The following is a 27,041-nucleotide window of genomic DNA, read 5'->3' as shown; positions in this document are numbered from 1 at the left end:
ATGGGTGGGAGAGAGAATGCTTTGTCAAAAACCTCCAATGCTCATTGTATTGTATAGTATCACCCCATCCAGTATGCTACAAATATTTAAAAAAATTGTATAAGTCAACAGAGAAAGGGAAAACAAAGAGATGTGAAGTCAGTCCACAGATTAATTAGCTCTACACACACCCTCAGTAATGGAAAAAAGAGGTGAAAAAATGTGTAAAGAAAGAGAAAGTACCTCACGTGCGCACCACCAGAGGAGCTACTGGTTGGTTCTCACCAGCTTGCCCACGTCTATTTCATCATTGGTAACTTTCTCTTAAGAAAAATGTGCAGTGTCCAGTGCAAAAAAGAAACACATAACAAAAGGAGGTGTATTGTGAAGACAAGAACACAAAAACTGTGCCAACAAAGACAGAAAAGGGGTTAGACTCTCAAATATTTATTTATTCTGGTTAGGAGTCTATCCCGCTGTTTAAAAACACAGCATGTTGAATACCTTGTTAATGACGGCCAACATGTTTCATTGCCAATTATTTTGTGGCAAATTCATCAGGGCAAGAAGAGGTCAAAGATCACTTCCCTGGACACACACCATTAAAAAGGACTGACAAACACAAAGAGACAACATACAGCATGATTAGTTCATCGGGAGGTATATTCACAGTGCATCACAGAAAAAATTCAGGATTATGAACTCAGATCCATTACCTAGTTGGAGCTATGGGCCCACATACCAGCCACCAACCAGTCACAGGGGCGTTTTAACCTGTTTACTTTCGCCTCCCTGTTCAGCAAAGCACGACCGTTGCTAGTGTCTGCGTCTGTGAAAAAAAGTATATCGATCATATACACCTGACAGGGAACAGTCCCTAGTATCTATGTCATCACACACCATCTTGTGATGCAAAGAGATTCCACCTATGTAAGTGTTCAAATCAACACAGATCGCGCTGAAAAAGGGCACATAACCAGCCCTTATAATTTCCATCAATCTGAGGAAATAAAAATTATGAGGCCTATGTGTCCCCGTGTGTTCCCCGTCGCTCATGTGCACATGCATGTAACCTATGCATTTCCCATCCATGGCCTGTCTATCATGATGCTTATGCTATAACGTGGCCTGCCATCATCCAGTCTCCCATGAGAGAAACGACAAATCTGCACTGAGGCCTACACGTTTTGCATCATGTTTTCCTGCATTTTCATGACAACCCATGTTTTGTGGCTCAGCCAGAGCCGAAAAGAGGTTTCAGGCCTCAGACGCTCTGAAAGCTGCAGCTGCGTATCCTTGGCCTTGCACACTTGGGCCTCAGCCAAAGGGGCCCTGTCCGAGGTGCCGAGACAGTGTTGAGCTCGGTTATCTGCTTACTCCTACTGAACCACATTCCTGCCTGGAGCAGGAGGAATAAACACGACCCGTCTGCAAAGGAGAGAGCCTAGCCTTCCTGTCTCTTTTCGTGTGATTGCAAAGCTCACGTCAGTGAAAAGCCCATAGCCCCCATGTAAGGCCTACGCAGTAAATGAAGAAATAGATGCCACATTGGCTCTTGGTGATGGGCAACCTATGTCACAGATCAGTCCTTGCTCCAGACTTTAGATATCAGATAATACAAGATGTGCTGGTCGTCCTGACACTGAAGGCCTCACTTCCAGACTCCCCGGTTGCACAGCAACCCTTCCCCACGTCAGTTACACGTCATGCTCGAGTTGAGCACAAGTAAGGCAAAGTTCCAGTAAAATTCCAGCTGATCACGCAACCCCTTCTAGGCATCCACCCACCTATGACATTCACCTATGATCATCAAGTGGACGCCCACATGGACGCCCACCTTCACGCCTACTTACACACCCACATGCTCTTATCTCATTCTCTCTTGCTCTGCCTGAAGCACTTCTGCTTACGTATAATATTGAATGTATATATACTGTACTCTGTGAATAAAGTTGGAGAATATTTTGAGAATTCTGACCAGAAGACCCTTCCTGATCCCTTGTGGTGATGGAACTATTCTCCCTATAACTCGAGTTATTGGAATAAAGCCCTTTTGAACCTGATACCACAGACTCAGCCTCTTGCTTTATGCATGATCATATTGATATTATAGAAATTCTGAGTGCGTAATACTTTATTTACGACATTTAATGGCGCCCGAACAGGGACGAATCTCTTTCCCCACGCGCCGGAGATGAAGGTCCAGTTTTGCCCCCTTCTACAGCCGTGATGGACTTCAAGTGTACACGTCGCGGGTTTTCCCGCCAACTCCCTCAGGCCAACGAAGGAGACGGACTGCGACCAGGCATCCATACGGGGCGGTGAGGATTGCGGATCGTCCCGACCCAGAGCCCACCCTGCGAGAGAGCTGTGTCCGAGGTTTCTAGAGATCCACCAAAGATACGCCATTCCCTGCGCAGCGTCAAGTGTCCGAGGCCTTCAAGTTCAAGTTCAAGTTCTGCTTCCCGGTGAGTTTTTCATGGGGGTTGCAATAAAGACGGGTTCATTTAATGAACACGGTAAAGACGTGTCTCACTTGTGAGACCGGTATGTTCAAGAGCATGCATCAAGTATTAAAGAATTAAAGTAATCCAAGTATTCAGGTGCACCGATTTAACTGTATGAATGTTATTGTCTTAGTCAGGTTCAGTTAGGTTTGAATGTGTCAGGTTTTTATGTAAGTTTGTTTCATTGTGATTTTTGTTTTTGGTTCATTGTGATTTTTTGTTTTCGGTTACATTCCAACATGCCGTTATTTTCGAAACTGCGTAAGATATGTACCAGAAAAGGTGTACTAGAGGAACCAGTTAACATTCCGCCTAGAGACACACCTGGACATTTCATGTACTGTAAGCATGGTTTAGATGCCGTGTTGTTTTTAGAACTATGGGTGGATTACACGAAGGATTTAGAGACAAAGTATAGATGGCCCATCACGGGAACGTGGGATGTGGAATGCATTATGAAGGTAGAGGAAGAAATATGGAAGATAAAATCTAGACCTGCTCAGAAGGATGCCATTGAGTTATGGCGCAATGAGTCACATAGAAGAACAGAGAAAGAGTTCCACAAAGCAGAGAGAAGTAGACAGGAGTCCGAAAAAGCCAAAGAAGAGAAATTACAGGAGGAAGGGGAACGGGTAAAAAGAGAGCAGACTGAAAGAAAAATAAATACTGTCGTTGCTGGTATTTATCCCGTCCTTTCAGAGGAACTAGCAAAAGTGGCGCCAGTAGAAAGACCCATTAGAGTGCCACCGCAAGTTCCCCGAAAAATAAAACAAACAGCATCCTAAACGTTCATTAACACCTACCTAGAGGAATCCCCACCAGCATACGTGGACGGATTTTTCCCTGCACCCCCAACGCAAGAACAGCTCCAGGAGCTCGAGGACGGCGGGGAGGGAGGATCCGGGGCAACATCAGGAGGGGGGCCGACAGTAAAAGTAGACATCCCCGAATGTATATATGATCCAGATCCAGGAAAGGGCAGAATGCTCGTGTTTTCACTACGGCTTAGACGAGCAGTCGCAGATTTGGAAAAATTACCAGATATGGATAAGCATCTAAAGAAAATGTACACATTCATAAGAACAGGGGAAGGTTCTGAGTGCATAGCAGAAGCTGTACAAAATAGAAAAGTAATTATTAAGAACTATATCCTTCGCTTCCTAATTAACTGTCTGATCAGGGAAAAAGACGAAGGTGACGGGGACGTAGACCGTTGTTATATTGGTTGGAGTGATCGCATAGATGCCGGTCAGCATGATAAATCAGGACAGACAGACAACATGTTGACCAAAATCCGAAAGGCAATAATAGCGTCACACGAAGGAGGCCCAAACGAAAAGGCTGAGTTATCATCTGATGACGAAGCAGGGGACAAAGACAGAATACATTATGTGGGCCATGCCCGGCGATTCGAAAGGCCCAAGGGCCTCAATCACCGTAAACAGGGAACGGCTATAAAAGAAAGATATTGCCTTGAAAGTTTGTTCCAAATCACCGAAAAAGCGGTGAATAAATGGTTAGGTAACGAACAGCCCCTCACCCCGACCGAAAATGAATTAGCACGGTCAGCCACCCTGTGGGTATCCCAATATGATATATATAATAATGATATCGTAGCACAGACGTTCTTGAGCCTCCCACCAAACGAACAGCGCATAGCTGGTGTTTACATGGTCCAACATTTGATCACGTTGTATGAGAGTCAGTATTCTGGTCCTGGTCTATTGTATAAGTTGCTGGACGACATAATACTGGACAGGTGGATGAACATGGGTACTGAATTGATTAATGTCATCCTGGATCAGCGACACAAATATATAATATACGTGACTAGGTCCCTGCTTCCCGCTCCACCACAGGTTAAGGGACAGTCATACGACAAGCTGAACCCCCTACGAGAGGTTCATCCTGTAAAGGATGCAAACAATGAGCTGCAACGGGTGTATGTCTACACCCCCTTGTCAAAATTAGAGATACTGGAAATGAAAAAAATGTTGCCCTCCCATGATAAAGACCCGGGGGGTTTTCACCGAGAACTAAAAGACATTCTTCGCTTAGGAGAATATACATATGCTGACATTCTAAAGTTATTAAAAGTACTATTGCCTGCTGGTATTTACGAGAAGCTTAAAGGACAGGACTGGGAGGTGGGAGAGAAAAAAATCAGCTGGGATCTGTTGGAAAGAGAGGAAGAAGCAAGAGGCCCGGGGGTTGGTCTGGGTCCCCGAGCTAAAGACTTACCTGAACTCCTTGTACAAGTTTTGCCCAGATTATTAATTACCAAGAAAGAAGACTGGGATGCTATTTCAGCCTGTAAACAGAAACCAGACGAGGACACTAGCGATTTTTACTCTAGGTTTGAGAAGTGTTTCACTATCAATAGTGGTCTTAAGCCCGGTAGCGATTCATATCCCCATCTTTTCGTGAGCAAACTAGTAGAAAATTCCCTACCAGTGGTGAAGTATAGGGTACTGAAAGTTGAGAGTACTTGGCAAGCAAACAGTCCTTCCCAAATGTTACAGATGTTACAATATCACCAGAACAGGATTAGAGAAGAACACGACCAGGAAAAGAGACGCATGAAAGACACAAAGATGAAGATGCTGGTGGCCCAATCGACACCGGCAAACACAAACACGAACAAGAATAGCACGAAACAAACTAATGGGACCTGTAATTATTGCAAGAAGCCAGGCCACTTCGTAAATGAATGTGCAGTCCTGAAACACAATATAGCTATAGGTAAAACAAAGCCACGTCCTTATCCTCCCAAGGAAAATAACACACATCAGACATCAGATACGTTTCCACCGCCGCCACCGCCTGTCCATGCACCTGCACCAGCCCACGCCACAACACAAATGTATGAGCACGCTCAAAATAACTATCCAGAATACCAAGCATATTCATGAAGCAGCCCAGAGAGGGAATTCGACTTGCCCCTTATTCCAGTTCCTGTGGACCAAGCGGGTCCCTATGTACATGCACGTTTACTAGGACAAAATAAAAAGTTTTTGATTGACACTGGGGCGAGTAGAACTACCATCAGTCATTCCGAGGTTCCAGGGGCACCCCTCTCGGGCTCAAAGAGTATATCACTGGGCTTTTCAGGAAAGCCTATTATTAATGAGGTTTCAGAACCAGTCTCTTTAGGAGTTGGTCCACTAATACATACAACAGACTTACTGCTTACTAAATCATGTCCAGAAAACTTACTTGGTATAAAAACATTAAAAGAACTGGGAGCAATTATCTGTTGCGCGCCAGAAGGAGTGCGACTGTATTTACGTGATTTCAAGGGTCATTTTGTAATGAAAGATATTGACATCAGGCTCCAAAATGTACCACAGCACCTATGGGCACAAGGCCCGACTGACGTAGGTTTCATGAACATTACACCACACCAGGTCACCCTCAAGGAAGGAGTAGTGCAGCCACGGATTAGACAATACAAAATCCCACCTGAGGCTGAAGTAGGGTTACTGAAAATAATCGATGAACTCATCGCACAAGGGGTGGTGATAGAGACAGATTCAAACATATGCAATTCACCTGTTCTTCCTATTCTTAAAAGAACTGATCCCAATACATCACCTGTCTATAGATTAGTTGTGGACCTGCGAGAATTAAACAAATGTGTGGTGCCACAGTACCCTGTGGTCCCGGACATTTCTTCATTATTGACTGCCATTGATGCGAAGGCTACGTTCTTTACAGTTATCGATCTGAAGAATGCATTTTTCAGTATCCCAATGCATCCGGACAGCCAATATCTTTTCGGTTTCAGTTTAAAAGGCCGCAGCTTCAGATTCACAAGAGCACCACAGGGCTTCACGGAGAGTCCTAGCATCTACAGTCAGGCACTCAAACGACAACTAGACAGTATTCATATGCCTACCACTACAGCGCTGATACAGTATGTAGATGACATTCTCATCACTGCAAGATCGGAAACTGACTGTGAAAATGCATCACTCAAGGTTTTACACTTCCTGGCTGACAAGGGGCACAAAGTGTCCCCTTCTAAGCTACAATTCTGTTAACAGCAAGTGGCGTACCTTGGGCACTTGCTATCCAAGGAGGGTAGGCGACTGACACCAGAACGTATTCAATTGATTTCTGGCCTTTCACAGCCCAAGACACAAAAGGAAGTACGTGCATTCATTGGCCTCCCTTCATATTGCAGGCAGTGGATTCCCCAGTATGCTTACATAGCCAAGCCCCTAATACAGTTGACAACACAGGAGGCAGCTTCTACTAATGTCCTCCCTTGGACACAAGAACACACTGTGGCATTTGAAGAATTAAAAAGAGCTTTATGTCAAGCACCAGTTTTAGCAATCCCTGATTACAACAAATCTTTTATGCTTTTTGTGACAGAGCGAGATGGAACAGCACTATCTGTCCTAACACAAGATCATGCAGGAAAACACAAGCCCTGTGCTTATTTTTCTAGTACATTGGACCCAGTAGCACAGGCTTTGCCTGCGTGCCTAAAATCTGTTGCAGCAACAGCCTTAGCCATAAGACAAAGTGACTCGATAGTGCTGGGCCACCCCCTGACAGTACAAGTACCACACGCAGTGGAGGTTCTCTTGAACCGAACACAAACCCAACACCTGACAGTAGCGAGACTGACAGGTTATGAGCGGACGTTATTTCAACCACACAGAAATCAGACGATGCAACATACTGAATCCTGCTACTCTTTTGCCCTCTAGTACAGAAAACATTCCACCACATGACTGTGTTGAAGTAATACATACCGTGACTAAGCCAAGACAAGACTTGACAGATGTTGCACTCCCAGACCCTGACCTAACACTCTATGTTGACGGCTCATGCATGAGGACGGGGGCGGGAGAATTAGTGGCAGCATATGCAGTGACCACTGCTACTGAAATCATAGAGACTAAAAGAATAGACATACTGTCAGCACAAGCAGCAGAGCTCATCGCTCTGACACAAGCATGCAGAAGAGCTAAGCACTTGAGAGTAAACATTTACACCGATTCACAATACGCATTCGGGGTAGTTCATGACTTTGGAGTACTGTGGAGAGAAAGAGGTTTCTTGACCTCTCATGGGGCCAAGATACAGCATGGCCCCCTTATACAAGCCCTTCTGGAAGCGATACATTTGCCGACAGCCATAGCTATCCTGAAATGCAAAGCACATACTAAAGCCACAGATACCATTTCTCAAGGCAATGATCTGGCAGACCGAACAGCTAAACAGACAGCTCAGACCCCACTAGACATGACAAACTCACAGGTACCATCAATGACCAAAGCCATGACAGTCAGGGATCCTTCCAAGGATCTACAAGATATACAGACACATGCTACTCTAGACGAATTAAAGAAATGGTCGGAACAAGGAGGGGTACTGACTGATCAGGGTTGGATGACTAAGGGCAAAGCAACATGGTTTCTTCCTGATTCGATGGTACAAGTGATCATAAATACCGCACATAGTCCTGCACACTTAGGAGAGAAAGCAATGCTAGACAGCTTACAGAATATATGGTTCAACAAGCACCTGCGTGCAGCAGCGAAACAAAAGGTCAGAACATGTATGATCTGTTGCCAATTCAATCCAGGTAAAGGCATTCCGATGGAACAAGGTGGATTCCATCCACCTGACCATCCTTTTGAAGTCCTCCAGATGGATTATATCCAAATGGACAGATGTAGAGGTTACAAATATGTCCTGGTAGTAGTATGTTCACTGACACGGTGGACAGAAGCTTATCCAGTCCCTGATTATACTGCTGTAACTACCGCCAGACAATTGGTGCGAGAGTTTTTCCCACGTTATGGATTACCGCGTGTCGTATATTCCGACAACGGTCAGCCTTTCTCCTCTGAACTCATGAAACAGGTGTCCCTCCTGTTAGGGTATACCTGGAAGTTCCATTGCGTACGACATCCTGAGGCAGCAGGCCTTGTAGAAAGACACAATCAGACCTTAAAGATAAAACTAGCAAAGATTTGCGCAGACAAAGGTGTAGATTGGATGGTAGCCCTGCCGGTTGCCCTCTTTTACATGCGAATGGTAGCCCATTCTAGAACAGGCTTATCTCCCTATGAAGTGGTCTTTGGTAGACCACTGAATATGTGGGGCACTCCAATGCCTAAAAAGATTACTGATGTTGATAGTAACATGCTGACAGATTACCTGGCTTCCTTGATGTCTGCACTACTCTCTTGTCGTTCGCAGGTTGCTGCCGCCTTCCCTGACAACACCCAGGTCAAGGAACATTCCCTCGCTCCTGGGGATTATGTTTTAATAAGGAACTTTGATAGAACGAGCCCTGTTGAGCCGAGGTGGAAGACGCCAAAGTTGGTATTATTAACCACGAGGACAGCTGTTAAAGTCGAAGGACGGAAAGGATGGGTTCATCTTCATCATTGTAAACGCTACTTCGGGAATAACGATTCTTTTAAAAAGGACACAAACTTTTCAGACTTTGAGCCCCCTTTACTAGAGGAGACTCCCCAGCAGGAGTACAAAGCTAAACTTAGATCTGAAAAGTCAGAACCCGTTTGATCAATTAAGTCCACTAGGTGGTGAAGCGGTTGAACATGTATTCTGGCTTGCATAAGATCTTGGACACTAATAATGATAAAAAGAGCAAGATGAAAAACAAATACTGTAAAATATTACGTGGTAGATGTATAGTGACTTTGATTTTTCTATTTCTTCTGTGCATCACGATAATATGTATCAGCTTAATACTACATGCTATTTTTCCTCCTATTGCCTCACTCTTACACTCCTCCACTAATGATACCATAAAGCACACATTTAGTGATCTGCCATCCCATGAGCTATCATATCGACTTGCCTTACGCAACAATACCTTTATTCAGATGCTGCACCATTCACATCAGACTAGTAATGCTACAGACTGCTGGGTCTGTGGCCGATTTCCCCCGTATCAGAAGGTGAAGGGAGTGTTGCCTCTTTTCCCTTTTCCATTCTCCCATAATGGTTCTTGCGGAGCATGGTTTGCCTTAATGACATCCATCAACGGTGATGCCAAAGAATGTCAAGACAAGGAGTGTAGAGGCGACTGGGTATGGGGTAACTTGAATAAAGTCATGAATGAAGCATGTTTCCCAGATGAAGAAGGTCTTCCCCAAAGGAAAGGTACAGATCTAGAAAATGAAGAGTATCTGCAAGGAAATGCGACACTCGACTTTATAGTGTTGAATGTCAAGCCCATACACAATTTAGGTCCATCCTCAATTACAGTCCTGCCAGTAAAAGGGAACTTGTGTGTCAGAAAAGAAGGCTCAGTACATTTGGGGCACAGCGAGTGTAATACTATAATAGTGTTTAAAGACAAAGGAAAGTCCTATTTCAGAGCATCACGACACACCTACTTTATTTGTGGCCAGACAGCCTATGTGCAACTGCCCTTAGACTGGGGTGGGACGTGCTACATATCATTTCTTTTACCACCCGTTTTCTTGGCCCCATCGAACTATCATCAGGATCTCCAACTAGCACTTATCAGACACAGACGAGGGCTCGATGCCTCTGGCATTGACCAGACTGAAACAGCTTGGGAGCAATATACAGATTTCAACAAAGGATTCTTTTTCTTCATAGGTCCCGTCCAGAATAGTATACTCATCCGCAGGCTAACAAGGATTCTAGAAACAGTTGCTAATGAGACTGCATCAGCCCTGGGGAACTTGACCCAGGAACAGTCTGCTATGAGAATGGTCGTTCTTCAGAATCGTCTTGTTCTTGACGTCATCCTGGCGGATAGGGGCGGGGCTTGTAGGGTCATCGGTTCCAGCTGTTGTGTTTTCATCCCTAATAACGCACCGTCTGTATACAAAGCAATAACAAGGCTCCACAAGATTGCCCAAAGCATACACCAAGACCCAGGCACGTGGACTTGGTCCAGTTGGCTCTGGGGAATACTATCGGCATGGGGATGGAAAGTGTTGACCGTCTGTGGATTAATACTACTAATGACATTCAGTTGTTGCCTATGTCTGCAGTGTGGCCCGGCCATTTGCGGCCTGTGTGCTACTGCATGTGTTCCACATCCCCATTTACAAAGCATTGAAAATGGAAAAATAATGCTGCAAGAACAGATTGACTGTCTCATGAGAATAGATGTGACATGAAGGGTCCACTAGGTGACAAGGAGGGAATGAGGAAATAAAAATTATGAGGCCTATGTGTCCCCGTGTGTTCCCCGTCGCTCATGTGCACATGCATGTAACCTATGCATTTCCCCTCCATGGCCTGTCTATCATGATGCTTATGCTATAACGTGGCCTGCCATCATCCAGTCTCCCATGAGAGAAACGACAAATCTGCACTGAGGCCTACACGTTTTGCATCATGTTTTCCTGCATTTTCATGACAACCCATGTTTTGTGGCTCAGCCAGAGCCGAAAAGAGGTTTCAGGCCTCAGACGCTCTGAAAGCTGCAGCTGCGTATCCTTGGCCTTGCACACTTGGGCCTCAGCCAAAGGGGCCCTGTCCGAGGTGCCGAGACAGTGTTGAGCACGGTTATCTGCTTACTCCTACTGAACCACATTCCTGCCTGGAGAAGGAGGAATAAACACGACCCGTCTGCAAAGGAGAGAGCCTAGCCTTCCTGTCTCTTTTCGTGTGATTGCAAAGCTCACGTCAGTGAAAAGCCCATAGCCCCCATGTAAGGCCTACGCAGTAAATGAAGAAATAGATGCCACATTGGCTCTTGGTGATGGGCAACCTATGTCACAGATCAGTCCTTGCTCCAGACTTTAGATATCAGATAATACAAGATGTGCTGGTCGTCCTGACACTGAAGGCCTCACTTCCAGACTCCCCGGTTGCACAGCAACCCTTCCCCACGTCAGTTACACGTCATGCTCGAGTTGAGCACAAGTAAGGCAAAGTTCCAGTAAAATTCCAGCTGATCACGCAACCCCTTCTAGGCATCCACCCACCTATGACATTCACCTATGATCATCAAGTGGACGCACACATGGACGCCCACCTTCACGCCTACTTACACACCCACATGCTCTTATCTCATTCTCTCTTGCTCTGCCTGAAGCACTTTTGCTTACGTATAATATTAAATGTATAAATACTGTACTCTGTGAATAAAGTTGGAGAATATTTTGAGAATTCTGACCAGAAGACCCTTCCTGATCCCTTGTGGTGATGGAACTATTCTCCCTATAACTCGAGTTATTGGAATAAAGCCCTTTTGAACCTGATACCACAGACTCAGCCTCTTGCTTTATGCATGATCATATTGATATTATAGAAATTCTGAGTGCGTAATACTTTATTTACGACAAATCAGCGCAAAATCACTGCTAGTTTTCATCATAGCCCGGCCAGCATGAGAAAAGCTCAAGTAACTACCAACATATTCATGTCCTATTAACGTTGTTGTCACTTTTGCTCCTAAGGCTATCAAGTGTGCTAACCCAACAGGGTGTCAACTATACTAAACCACGCACCCTGATGACGATTCACAAACCGATCCTATGGCTGCAGAAGACCAAACTGGTCACTCGGTGTTCTTATGCCCTCAAAACACCCTAAAAACAGTTTACCCCAGCTTGTGCCACGCTCGCGAACAACTAGAATTCTGCACAACGAAGCAGCCGTGCACCGCTCGGTATACGAGCAACAGCCTCTCCGCGTCTCTTAGACCCCCTGCTTACCATGTAGCTTTACACACGGGCGGTAACAACACTGGAACGAGTTGCCGCCCGTCCACATCTGCTTACAAACAGTCACAAGCCCCATCTCGCGAGACTCCACAGTTCTCAATCTCGTGTCTAAGCGGTATTGGGGAGTGCGGCGGCCATCTTAGCACTGTATCTGGTCCTGGTCAAATCTGACATGGACCCTATTTTAGAGGTTTTTTCAAAAAAGAAAGGGAAGACCATCGAACCTGCAGATTTTACCATTCCAACTCACACAAGGTACTCAAGCTGAAAACTCTAGCGCTATGGATATGTTTATTGTGAATCGAAAGAGCTGCCTCAGTATGAGAGAATGTGGCGGCGATATTGGCACTGTGTTGGGTCCCTATAACAAATATAGTTAACTCCAATTTCGTACAGTCATGGTCCCTCCATAAGCCAATCACACAGCTCCATGTCAGGTTCAAGGACCCGGCAGAGGCCCAACGACATCTAAGTGAGTTGAAAGGAGGAGCGGTCTCAACAATAGACAATACCATATCCCAAGTGACCCAAGGATCGGGAAGAAACCAAATGGGAGAGATATAAATCCCCAAGTTGATTTCATCGACTAATAAGGCTTAACCTATTGTGTGTTATGCTGAACTTGATATACCACACATAGAAAGACAGGGGTTGACCCAGGCCGTTGGGTCATATTCTCTTGGTGTTATACTGGAATTACAGATGGCCACCTATTTACTCACTTTGTTCCACTCAATTTGGTCATTCAGACCGATAGTATCCCCCTTCTCTGAGTAGATCCAGCGAGCTTCCTTCACTGCCAATCTTTTGTCTATGTCGCCAGCATCACCGAAAACCTTCTCAAAATGACCCACTTTAATGATTTAAAGTGGTGGTGCTGGTCATGATAATGTTGTACCAGGCGTGTAGTGAGCTTGCCTGCCCTGATCGTGCTTAGATGCTCTTGTATGCGTACCTTGACCTTTCTGGATGTTAAACCAATATAGTGTAAACCACAAGGGCATGTCAGTCTGTATATTACATGGCATGTATTACAATTAGTGAACTGTCGGAGGAACCAGGTTCTCCCACTACCTAGTGTAATTTCAGTTGTTTTCTCCGTCAGTCCACACACTGAGCAACTACCACAGGGATGGTGTCCTGGGGGAAGGCTCACACTCTTCTTATCATGAGCAGGTCTCGTGTGCACTAGTCTGTCCTTCAAGCTTTGCGTCCTTTTAAACGCAAATCTGGGCTGGGGCATCTGAAAATCGCTGGGTGATAGCAATGACCAGTGTTTCTTTATTATCTGTCTGATCTTGCTAGACAGAGGGTCAAACGTCAGGACTACTGGCAGGCTCTCCCTTGCTTCCTTTTGACTCCTCTCAAGCAGGGCTTCCCTAGGTGCATTATGGGCCCTCTTACGAGCTCTAGTGATGACTCTTGGGATAGGCACGTTGAGCCAATTTCTCGCTCAAAACCTCCGATTGACGCAGGTAGTCCGATGTAGAAGAACAATTCCTGCGGTATCTCAGAAACTGGCCAACCGGAAGGTTATCCCTTAGAGCTCTAGGATGGAACGACTGATAGTGCAACAGGGAGTTTTTGTCAGTGGACTTATGATGAACACTGGTGCTAAGTTTGTCATTAACCACAGTGATGTCAAGATCAAGGTACGTGGCCGTCTCCCTACTGATATGCCAGGTGAAATTTAAACAGGTGTCAAGCGAGTTCAACCACTCCAGAAACTCACAAAGGCGTTGCTGAGTGCCCGTCCAGATACATAGAACATCGTCTATATATCTCTTCCAGAGGCAAATATGCCCCTGGAAGGGATTGGAGGGTTGGTACAAGTGATGTTCCTCGAATTGGCCGACATAAATACATGCCAAGCTTGGCGCGAAAGTAGCGCCCATAGATGTCCCGAAGTTTGTAAATACAGGTCATCTTTGTAGCAGAAGTAGTAAATGTTTGCTACTGGGTGCCAGTACTTTTGTGTTGAAACTATAGTTGATTGGAGGGTGTTCTGGCACATCTTCCCTCTGTAGCTCCTCTTTTTGATTCAATACGCAGAAAAAAAAAAGAACTGACGTCAGCGCACAAGGGCGGCGTCTAAGTACTCCAACGATGTCATTCCGGCGCACGACGCCGACGACGGACGTGGAGCCGCAGACCACGCCTAGCGACGCTCAAGGGGTATTGCTGACGAAAAATCTTTCCGGATCCAGCCTGACGCCTGGGGATATTCTGAGGTGAGGAATCTAACTAACGTGTTTCTTTCAGATGTTAGGACTCCTAACTTTACTACTACTAAACTGAGATAAAATCTTAACTTTACAACTTTCGGTATTCACAGAAGGCATGTAGTAATAGTAAAGTTAGGAGTCCTAACTTTACAACTACTACATGCCTTCTGTGAGTACCAAAAGTAATAGGTTTAGGATTTTATCTCAGTTTAGTAGTAGTAAAGTTAGGAGTCCTAACTTTACTACTACAAAATGCCTTCTGTGAATACCAAAAGTAGTAAGTTTAGGATTTTATCTCAGATTAGTTCTGTGAATCAGCCCCTATAATGTTGTTCATGTATAATATCAACCCAAAGAGGGCAAATAACAAATAACTTTCCTCTTAGTTTACTAATGGCATTGTTGTCAGTATGGTGGGAAATCATGAAGGTTTCTGAATTCATTTTTGAAAACGATCACTTTAAAAAAAAAAATCGGACGCACTAAAGTGAAACGCTTCTGCATGTTAATGAAATGTACTTATGGAATATGTTTGCTGCAAGATGTCTTCAAAAATGAAGGTGTTCCTAAAGTTAAGTAGTACAAGACACCCTAGTTACTTCCTTTCTTTAACTTTAAATAAAGGCTTGCCTGCATATTTACCTTCTTTTTAATGTTAGTGCTGAGTCGAGTAAACAGCAGCCCAGTGCTGCTGTTGACCAGGGGGCGCATGTAAAGGTCAGGAGACCTGCATGCGGCCCCAGGCCCTACCTTGAGTATTAATTCTTTAGAACTCATAACATGACAGAAAAGAACCGTTTTCATTTACATGTTTATTTGCTGCATAAAAACATTAAGACTCTAAATCTATTGTAAGCAGTATTATGACTTTCAGTGCTGGCGCATTTGGTGAGGAAGACTCCCACTCTAGCTTACTATTAAAATGATTTGATTTTAGCCGACTGCTGTTATGTACACAAGGAGATAATCTGTCCCTGGGACCACTGCCTACTCTTAAAAAATATTTTTGCACACACTCACAAAGGGGAAGGAGTACTCTGGGGACCCCTTCCCGTTTGCGAATGGTTTATAACCTACTTGAAGTAAGACTCCTACCCTGCCTCCACAAACCCCCTGATGGGTATAGTTGCTACCACCCCTATGATCATCCCAGGCCGCACACAATATACCTTTACTGAATATTTGAGTACACATCTACACCTTATTGAATGCATGGGTTTGGGAACTGTCTGCGCAAAGTTTTTGTTGTTTTATATGTTTATTGCAGTTAACAATGTATACCAACTGTGTATATCCGGATTATCTTGCTGTCAATGTATGTATGTAGGGCGTCTACCCAGCTGGTATCACGGAAATCAATAAAATGTGTTATTAAAAAAAGGAGGGCACAGAAAAACAACCAAGAAGCCTTATTAAAGATTGCCTCACCTAAGGAGTCAAGGTCAAGATTAACCTGTGTCAATATGTTCTGAACTTTTTCCAACCAGATTAAAAAAATCAATCTGCAAGAATTGGCAGATCTTGAATAAAGGTGCAATATTGATCAAATGTCCACTGTTTGCTTTTAAACGGAGCAGGAACCTGAGAGACAAACTGATACATACTAGACCACGAAGTCCAAGAACCTCAGAGCAAGATACACTTTGAGGACTCTTGTGGAGTATGCACACATACCTCCCACGGTCCCATGATTGACATCGGCACGAATAAACCTTGGGGATTGAGACAACATACTAAATGCAACAGTGCTAAACTGATTTAGTTGGTAATGTGTCCGGGCAAATTACAGTTTGTGGGCATGACAACTCACAAAGTTAAGATCTGCATTATGAAACATAAAAGCACCATGCAGTGCAAAAACAGGCAACAAAACTGGCCAATCATTTTCTGGAGAAGGGTCACTCAGCAGAGGAATTAAAATGGACCGTATTAGACCAGCCACACATTCATTCCTCTGTATCAGACATCATGTGTTTTCTCTTTATCAAAGAACATAAATCGGTGTACAGGCTGCATAGTGACATGAATGGACTCAATGATGATATTCTTTGGACTTCCATAACAGCGAGATGATTGTGATCTATCTGACTAGATGATAGAGACTCCAGACCAATAACTATCCTAGCTATTCAAGTGACCACAACATAATTTTTTGCCACTTAAGTTAGGTTGCATAACAAATATGACAAACACACATTTAATCTTGAAACCTAGCATTCATTTAACAGAGACAGGTGCCCAAGGGAGGGCGGCTGTCCTGAAGTTTTGATGTGCAGTTTCCTTATAACCTTGACTATCTGATTTACACTAACTATCTCAATGCAACACATGATCGTACAACGTCCACTTATACTCGGGCCATATTAATCTTCAGTCTTTTAAAAAATTATGACCTGACCATCTGCAAGAATCTTTAGCCCAAGACACAATCGATTATGTGTCTCATTACGCGTCTCCTAACGGCTTTTCTAGGCGGGCAGGTTAGGTATATACACCATCACCTCTAGATCACAAAAAAGCACCGGACATTTGGGATCACGAATGTCAAATAATGATATAACCCCTACCAGGCGCTATAATCTGGCACCACATAACACTTCAACATCAGAGACTACATCTCCCACAATACATGCCAATCCGCTGACGGAAATGAGACAGCAGCCACTTTTGGACAACGGCACACAGTACTTCAACATTAGGGACTACCTTTCTCAAGACCAGCATTTGTCCGCTCACGGCATTGTGAAGTCAGCTATTCTGCGACTGCGGAACACTCCTAACCGTATGAGGTGGCAATCCAGACGTGACGAACACCTCGTTCCCTCTTGGCTGCAGATATAAGCCCCTGGATCACTGACTGTTAGGTAAGGGAGACTCTGCTCTCTCTCATGTCATCCGACCTCATGGCACCCATTTAGACATTTTTCATGAGCGGTCAACACACCGGATGTCAGCGCAGGACTGACAAAGTCCTAAAATACATAACAGGTCCTGATTTTGGAAGACATGGCTACTATCCCAGATAAAGTATCCGGCTCTTGCCTGACCAGTCCCGATGGTGTCTCTATTGTCTCACCGATAGACTCACTCCATCCGCTGTTTGCGCAAGTGATCTGGTATCCTTATTTTTAACAGGCACGTCAATAACAGGGACGATGCTGTTAAAACTAAGGTTACCTGAACATGAGTAATTACACCCATGTATCTTACCATACAGCTAAGCCTTTTACTAGCCGTTCCACTCACCCATGATACAGCTCTGATTTGAACACTATTTCACATATATCTGAGATGCCCAGTAGAATAATTGACAAGACAAGATGAGACTACTAACTAACCTTTGATGTACTCTTTCAGAGCGGAGACCCCCTGAGCTGGATGCTAGGTTGAGGTGAAGTTTGTTACCCGCAATGTAAGAGTAAGCTGCAATCACTTATTTTTACTTTACCTATAATATTAGGAGAGAAAACGGTACCTACCACTGATTATGTTTGAAATGTTCTGACTTATAGCCCCATACTACTATCATTATATAATTTAGAGAGACACTGTTCACGATTGTGATTTGGCCTCCATGAAAAAAAATAATCTATATATTTTGTTCTCTTTGTATACACTTACAGGTATCAGCGGTGAATCCCTCCACAAACAAAATTAAGACGGATTAAGGATCACTGGTTTTGTATAGTTGCATATATATATATATTTTAACTCTTATTACTGTGATTATTTGTGTCACTTCACGTTAAATAGTTTCACAAATATATAGACTGTCGAGCAGCAGCACAAGTTGGTCCTGACGAAAGCCAAAGTTTGGAAAGCCAAATGAGGGTCACCAGGCTGTCACATGTTGACCACCTCTGTCACTAAGTGCAGGTATTTGTTTTCGCTGCTAGTGCCCTGTTTTTAATCCTGGCCCCGTGCAGTTCTAATAAAGACACATCACATACCCTAGAGCTAGTTTTACTCCTACACACCTAATCACACTTTTTATTTGCGCTGCTTCCCCCACCAAACCTAAAGCTCAACATTGTGGTATTTAGCATACCTCACAATTAAAATCAAAACATCCCTGGCTCCTCCCTCTCAGTGAGGGGGTTGTAGCCCATGCCAGGACTAGGCATCACAGCCCAAGGAGAATCCCAATGATGAAGCATGCCAGCATTCAGGGCCGGACTGGGAACAGCAACCAGCGCTGGCGGAGGGCTGGGGGCAGGGGTGCTAGCGAAATGCAATGCTCCCGCTTTTGTTACAGGGGGCCGATATTGCAGCACTGCTGCAAAACCGGCCCTCTGTAACAAAACAGGCCCACACGGGCACAAAACCAGCCCCACCACTCCAGCCCACCGGGGAAATGCCCAGTGCCCGCTATGGTCAGTCCGGTTTTGCCAGCATTGGTGGGTGAGGGATTTCATCCTAATAAAGGGACATTCCATTTTTGCTGGGTTATTCCCCAGGACATTGTTTACAGCTCTTAGACCAGAGGGTTCTTTATTGTGATATGTAAGCCCACAATGTTTTGACTGTTAAAAGACAGGGAGAGTCCACTAAACAACGTTATGACCGGTATCACTGTGTCGTTAATTAAACATTTTATCAATTGGCAGATTAGTTCTGGGTCCTTTGAGTCCAGACTTTTTAGTATGGCGGATCTGCAGGTGCGGATGCCTCTTTCATTAAAATGTCTCCTCAACAAATGACGGCGATAGTGACCTAAGGCTGAGCAAATACATATTAGATGTATGAAGTCCTGTGTTGGTGACCCACATAGGCTGCATGCTTTTGAGCCCTGGACTTCCAGCTGGGAAGGTCGGCGTTGGAGGGCACCTTCCCCAAATGGAGTCCTAGGAACTTGGTTTTTAGATGAGGGGAAAAGGCAAGGCCCAGGTAAGCCGCTGGCTCAGGCTTAGTGTAAGAATGTAGTACCATCCATGTGTGAGCTCGGCGGCTTAACATTACTTTGTCGTCTTGTAGCAGATGCATTTTTGCCACCTTTTTCATGATTAGTTGGAATGATGCCAAGGGTAATTTTCAATGCCAGATGTCGGCCGTCCTGGTTATTTGTAGTGAGGCATCTAAATACTTAGTGTAGTGAGACTTCGGGTCATTTTGCAGGGCGTCCCAGAGAGCTTTATTAATTTCAAGCAAACGATTCAGTCAAATTTTGTACCAGGTTTTGATTGCCTCATACCTTCTGTACAGTTGCTGTTGCTGCAGGCTAAACTCTAAACGTACCTGGGCTGATGAGGCGTTGAGTGGCAGACAAAATACTCTTTTATACACTTGTGTTTGGATGTTTTCCAGAAATACTGTGTTGTTTCCGTGGTGGACTACACTTCCATATGCGATGGTTGGAAGCAATTTTGCTTTGATGAATGCCATTAGTGGGGTAAACAGTGGGCCTTTTAAAGTTTGGTTCACAGGATGAACAGGGAAGATGGAGGGTAGGAAGTACGACAGCACGTGGGTAATTGGGAGGGGTTAAATAATGAAAAGAGGAACAGGAAGCATGGTGGAGATATGGAGGAAAACGCAGAAAAAAGAGGCGGGTGTGGATGCCAAGTGTACAAAAAACACACTCCCAGGGAATGTTTAAAAGGAAGAAAAATGATTCCCTTAAGTCAGCAGTGGAAATATATAACTAATCGAATCAGAACATTTGACACCAAAATGCTCCTGGTTGGGAAAAACACAAAAATAGGGAGGAAAGTGCAGGAGCAGAGCCCGGAGGCAGACAACAAAGCCAAACAGCCGGCATGCGGCTAAAGCTGTCTGTAGCCAAGACCTAAAACTGATGTACATTTGTCACATAACATGTATTTCACTCACTTTCAATATTCTATGCACTTGGAGAAGCAGAAAGAGTAGATCAATTTTGTTTGATCCTTTTACTACATATGGCAGTACCTACAGTTCATGTTTACATTTTGACTTTATATTGCCCCAACCCTTACAGATATGACCGCCCTATGCACCTCTTTCTTAACAGTTTACAGATTTCCAGCTTTAGTTAATTGGTTCATTTACCCCAGTACAGTGCAGTTCTCCCCTTGAAGTAAGTGCATATTGTATTACAGATATGTAATAACCTTTTTCCATTATGATCGATGTGATACAAAAGACTTACCTTTTTCGAGGACTCCGATTTTGGAAGCACTCGGAATCACTATCCTTCGAAGTTGGGGAGCCCTTGTATGTGTAAAATACATCTTCAGTCTCAGTAATGTAAGTCATTTCATTAGCCAAGTTATCTGCAGAAGAGTGTCTTGGTTTTGTAACTGGATGCCTTAATCTGGGACTCCGCCTGTGGGGAATAAAAATAATAATAAAAAAAGACATTCACAAAAATCTTACCGCTTAATAAAAATAAAAGTATTATTACTATTGTTTATGCATTGCATTTAGTACCATTCTTCTGTTGTTACTAAGAAAAGTACATCACAGTGGCATTATTACTGAATGTCCTAGTACTCAATTTACAGATCTTGGAAGGATGGGAGGTGGAGTTCCATTAATAGGATTGAAGTTTGTTACCTGCAGATCTCAGCAAATGTCAAGAGCAACCATCTACCTCAATGAGCTATCTTGCGTGCCTCTACTTAAAATAAATGGAAACCTGCAAGAACTTTCCCAAACCTGGATCTAAATTATTTATAAATGTTTTGTTGTGATAGAGCAACTCAGGTATATTCAGGCAACTGCATCACTCTTTTACTGTTTTAATTAATTTTCGCATTGAGTCAAGTAGGGACATGATGACTGCTGACAGCAGAATGTGAAAAGCATGTCACTGGGCGATTAGTTACACTTAAGGAATTGCAAATTTTTCTTTTCAGCTCTCATTCATTTGTTATTTTTTCTCCTCAATAATCAGAGTTATTAGCAAATAAGGCGACTTCCATGTTTATGAGGTCGGCCTACTAGACAGCGCATGCGCTGTCTGTTGTGAGGCATATGGTGACCTATCAAGAGCATAGAGAGACTTGGAGCCCGCCTATTGCTTACAATTGGTTGGCTTTCTTTGCAACTCTGATTTGCCTGCTTCTTATTTTTGTCTCAGCTTGTCAATCTTCTGTTGTCCCTCCCATGGAGCATTGTATCTTTGCAATCTCTTTGATTGGCTAACATTGTTGCTTCTACTACTTGCTTTTCATGTGCTACTTTTACCTTTTTTGTGAGAGGCACTTCATAAGCGTACATGTGTTTTCGTGCTCTCTCTCTCAAGTTAGTCTCTCCCCGCATCTGTTGCTCTCTGTTGCCTGGCTGCTTCTCCCAATTGCTTCCCCTCATCACAGATGCTGTGAAGTGTGGCTAAAAGCATTGACAAAGCCAACAGATCACAAAGGTGACAAGTAATGGGTCTACTAATGCTTGTATATTGCACTGCTAAATCTCTTTATGAAAGCACGGTTTGTCTTGAGGTCAACACACAGTCTAATGCACAGATGATTTTGAAAGTGGCTTACAAACACACTTAAAAAAACACTCAGTGTAACAAACAAAAAGCTGCATTCTGTTGTGTTCATTTGAGGACTAATTCCACAATTATTCTATGTCTTCAGCCAGTGGATCTCTTTCACAAGATACGGCAAGAGACCGGGAATTCAAAAAACAGTGTGGAGTAGGGTAATGGAGCGCTGGTGATTTTTTAGGAATAAAATAACTGCAGGTCACTTCATAGCACTTCACAGCCGTGTGTCATCGGCCTTTCATCCTCTATATTTCTGAGGTGTACAAAAGAAGTTTAGAAGGGCCAGGTCCATGCCAGATTGTCAGGATAGCTACGTAAGGTACATTTATATACAGTGAAGCAAGAGGAATGAATTCACATAGATTTCTTTATAACTGTTTTTATTAGGATTTTCATATACAAAAAAAGACAGTATCACGTCACTTGTAGTATTCTGAATCATTCTACAATTACCGTTAAATTGATTGCTAATCAGTAGCATACATATACGTCGGCAAATTATGTCGTACAGCCACCAGAATGTTACTGTATAAGGTGATAAAGATAGGTGTGCTAATCTGTTATGTGTCGATACGTCCACCTGGCTAACTGGGGTGGTACCCCTGAATTGGGGGAGGGAGGTGGCAATTCGAACTAAGTGGTGGGCGGGGCTGTATATGTGGAGGACGTAGGAGCAAAACCACATCAACGCTCCAACTAGGTCATGGCTGGCGTCGCAAGCGGTGCAAAGGGTTGGGCTGGCATCCAGAGTCTCTGGGCCAGAATGTTGAGTGGCAGTGTAGTGGAGCAAAATACCTGAAGGCGCAAACACAGGTGGGAACACTGAGGGTAAAGAGTGATGGCTGGACCTGAACCCTACCAGTGGAGGACGAGGGGAGTGGCAGATAGAATGTGTACATCGCTGACTTCCATGTGAAGTGCACGGGGCCAGGTCATCGTTTCAGGTGAGTTGCTCTAACTGATCAAGGGGGTCACTTAAGAAGGTGTCGGATCTCTTTGTAGCACAGGGCCTACTCCTCGGCTTTCTCCCATTTTCTCATCACCCCATACCACACAGCCACTGATGGGGCTTGTTCTGCCCTCCAGTGCAGGGTGAGGACTCTATTATGGAGCAGAAGGGCCATACCGGAGAACTTTGTTCTCACTTTGTGCCGCGTCCTAAGTTTGAAGATGCCAAGGCCATCAGCCTCCGACGCCTTAATGTGAGTAAGAGAAACCTTCTCATTCTGCTGTGACACATCGTGGAAGCAGTGGCCAAAGCAGGACTTTGGAGCAGGGGCCGAATCTAAAAACCCCACCGACGCCACAAGCAGTTACTTATCGCGTTTCCCGCTTCGCGGGAAACGCTCGCACCGGGACCAGCGAGTAGTCACTTCAAACTTGACTACATCTCCCATAAGGCAGTGGGGCACTTTGAACATCGCCTGCAAACACCCAGAGCAGACCAGGTGCTTTAAATCTGCACCGGAGGAACAACCTTTGGGAAACCTTCTCATTCTGCCGTGACACATCGTGGAAGCAGTGGCCAAAGCAGGACTTTGGAGCAGGGGCCGAATCTAAAAACCCCACCGGACGCCACAAGCAGTTACTTCTCGCGTTTCCCGCTTCGCGGGAAACGCGAGCACCGGGACCAGCGAGTAGTCACTTCAAACTTGACTACATCTTCCATATGGCAGTGGGGCACTTTGAACATCGCCGGCAACGCCCAGAGCAGACCAGGTGCTTTAAATCTGCACCGGAAACGCGTACCGCGGGACGCGCGCGGGACACGCCGGGCTAAGCCTGGGCAAAGGGCGGGCCCTCTTAGTCCCTCAGAGGCCCGAGGAGACTGGACTGGGCCAGGGATTCTGGTTGTTCCATCATATGATCATCGGACATTGTAAGCAAGCTTATTTTAATATTTTGTATTTAATATAGGACTGTTTCTATATTAGTGCCTATATTTAGATGTGGAAAGAATTGTTTAGAGGATACTAGATATTGGTGTACCACCATCATTTTTCTAAAAGGGATCCCATTGCTACTACTGTTATTGGCATAGCTGTTAGTTCAAAAGATCCAAAACCCTCTTTTGTATTTCGTGTATTTGTTATTTAGATCATATTGATATGACTTCACGCGAAACAAGAAGTTGTAAAGCTGTGGCAGGTAGCTCAAAGCTAACAGGAACATTAGACGATTTTATAGTACGCACCAACACATTAATAGACCAGGGTATTGTCCTCATGGAGAGGAGGGTTTCTCAAGACCTCGCTTTAGCTAAAAGGTCCTCCATGGGTCACATTGCTACAGCTCAGACTCCAGTCCGAACCCCTGATAACACTTTAAGCAACTCTAACATCTTACATAGAAATGCGGTGGTCCATAGCACTACCGGTGTACATTCTGATTTTCAAGACTGTAGTGTTCTTGACTCGCAGGGTTTGGTAACCACAGGAAGCACCTTGTTAGCCCCACAGCTAGATATCCAGGCAGATAGCAATAATATCTTAATAAGAGGGAAAAGGGAGGGAGCTATCCCCCCCCCCAAAAAAAGTAAGCGGACTTACAAGAAATATCCCTCTATTAAAACCACCAAAGCTGTAGAGATAGGGGAGTGTAATGAAAATGATATAGTCAATGCAAGAGCGGCAAGGGAAAGTCAGGGCCATGAATCAGGGAAAGAAGGGGCTGGCCCCAAAATATTACCGTTGAATATTATAGACGACACTCTTATAGACAATTCCCTAGCTGACATTCTATCAGATAGTCCAACAGCTGATAGTACAGGTATAAGTATAGGGAATAAAGATCTACTTACCCTCGGTCAGTGGGACATATTTGCTCGGGGGTGCCTAGAAAAAACGGTTCATCGATTGTGGCAAGACCCCTGGCTTATTTTTATACGCCAATGGAACAGCCTGATAATAGATGGAGCTGGACCAGGGACACAAACCAAGTTAGGGGTGGAATTGGGCGGGAGTTGTATAGGGACTCAAATTCTAATAGTTGGAAAGTGGGGGTGGATGACGGCTGGACTGTAATACAACGTAGGGCCGGGAGGCCTCAATATGGTAGCATGCAGCACCGTGGAGAATGGATGGGCCCGCTGTTTGCTCAACCCTTCATCCCCTGTTACAATAGGTTCAGTGGATTGGAGGCCGTTGATTGACTCACAGTACATGGGGAGGAACATAAATTTATTTTTTGCCCATCCGTCTCACCGGTCATTTCTGTCACGTCTGTTATCAGTCCACCTAGGTCATCTGATCATCATGATAGCTCGCCTCGATTGCTGTCGCCCGGTATACAGGGGGAAAATACCATATTTATAAATGAACTTAAGGAAGTTCCAGGGCCAATATTAGGAGTCGACCGAATAGACCAACTAGAGCCGAGTGAACAGAACCATACCAGGCCAGGAGCATTTAGGAGGCCAAGTAAAACCTCACCAGCCGATAGCAGCAGCTTAAATCATGGCCCCTTTTTAGCTAAGGTTGTTTCATGGAATGTTGCAGGAGTGGGCTCAAAAATAAGTGACCCTGATTGGAACCATTATATAAATTCTTTTGATATCTGTGTTCTACAAGAAACATGGGCTACGAAATCCATGCACAGAGTTGGGAATAGAACTTATCAGTTGGATGCAGTTCCATCAGTAAGAGGCCGTCCTTCAGGAGGGTTGATAATATGTGTTAGTGTGTCTATTAATATAGCCATCCAGCAACTAAGAATTGACTCATTAGATATACTTGGACTGGAAATGGTTACCGTTGATAAACGGGTGATTCATCTTTTTAACGTATACAATAGACCGTGCCCATCTTATAAGGAGTCACTATGTATTGACAAACTAGAGTCAATACTGGATACTCTGGACCCGGAAACAAGCACGATCATATGTGGGGACATGAATTGCAATTTTGAACCCATTGTAGGAATGAACAATTTGAGGATGAAGATAATGCTAATGGTATACCATCCTTATCTAGTAATGGGGTGGTTGCTGGTACTACCCTAGCCCTTCAAATCACAAGGGTATTGTCAAGCCATGGACTGAGGGCATGCAATGGGCGTTTACCATCTGATAGCCCCAAGGCACCTACTTTTTTGAGACGCAACTGTCAAAGTATAATTGAGTATGTTATTGTTTCCTCGGACCTGTGGACATATACAAAAGACCTGACGGTCAAAGTAAGATCTGACAGTGATCATCGTCCCCTTGAAATTAGTTTTGTAAAGAGCTTAATAATGGGGTTGGAAGCTAAAGAGGGAGGACACCAAGCAGCCCCAGATAATGTTATACTAAGCAACAACCAACGGTCTGTTAAATGGGCATATATTCTAGAACAAGAGGAGTTAATGGCAAATATTTATAGCTGCCTTACCAACATATTCGATACCTATAATCCCTTTAAAAGTGAACCATGGTCAATTTCTTAAATTACACAAAGCGTTCTTTAGTGAACTATTAGAACTTCTGACCAAAAGACCAAAAAAAGGGACGGGTGTTGTGAACTTACAGCCTGTTGGTAAATTATGGTTCAATAAAGAATGTCGAATAGCAAAATCCATTTTGATTGAATCGATTAAAACCAAAAACCCACTGGCAGGTAAGGAAAGTAGGAAATTATACAATAAGGTGCTGGCCAACGCAAAGTCTTTATGGGACGAGGAACTATGGTCCTGTATGCTGACGGCAGCTAAAATGAAGGACCAAAAGTTATTTTGGGAAACAGTGGCCAAGGGTAACAAAAGGGAGAAGGGCTCAAGAGAGGTTTTTCTTGATGAGGCAACTTGGATTGACCATTTCATGAATTTGTATGCCGCTCAAGGGGACGAAGGTGCAGTGCAGGAAGAGTATGCTTTGACGCTTGTAGATGCCGAACCCACACAAATAGTTTTTGACTTACAGGAAACAGAATTAGCTATTAATTCACTCAAACACGGGAAAGCTCCAGGGCTTGACAAAGTACCAGGCGACCTATTCAAGCATGAATTGGACGTCTGGGTGCCATATCTTAATCATTTGTGGAATACTGTTGCAGCTGGGGAAGCAATTCCGGACACATGGAATGGAGCGGAAATTATTACTATTTTTAAAAAGGGCGATAGAAGCAACCCTGCTAACTACCGCCCTATAAGCCTTTTAGACATAACCCAAAAAAATGTATGC

The 27,041-nt window shown here is 44.2% G+C and overlaps 1 protein-coding gene across 9 annotated transcripts in view; it reads right to left on the bottom strand.

Annotated features, from left to right (window-relative positions):
• Window positions 1–27,041, bottom strand: part of PTPN3 (protein tyrosine phosphatase non-receptor type 3) — a 1,752,022-nt gene that overhangs the window by 806,394 nt on the left and 918,587 nt on the right. For all 9 annotated transcript variants that reach the window (XM_085606835.1, XM_085606836.1, XM_085606837.1 and 6 more), the window contains one exon: window positions 20,543–20,719. In XM_085606835.1, coding sequence (XP_085462961.1) covers window positions 20,543–20,719 — 177 coding nt within the window. The remainder of the gene's footprint in view (window positions 1–20,542; window positions 20,720–27,041) is intronic.

Source organism: Triturus cristatus, chromosome 5_2 (genome assembly GCF_964204655.1).
Source record: "Triturus cristatus chromosome 5_2, aTriCri1.1, whole genome shotgun sequence".
In the NCBI taxonomy this organism is placed as follows: Eukaryota; Metazoa; Chordata; class Amphibia; order Caudata; family Salamandridae; genus Triturus; species Triturus cristatus.
The sequence above is the reverse complement of the archived record's forward strand: the minus strand, read 5'-3'. Positions and strand labels throughout refer to the sequence as shown.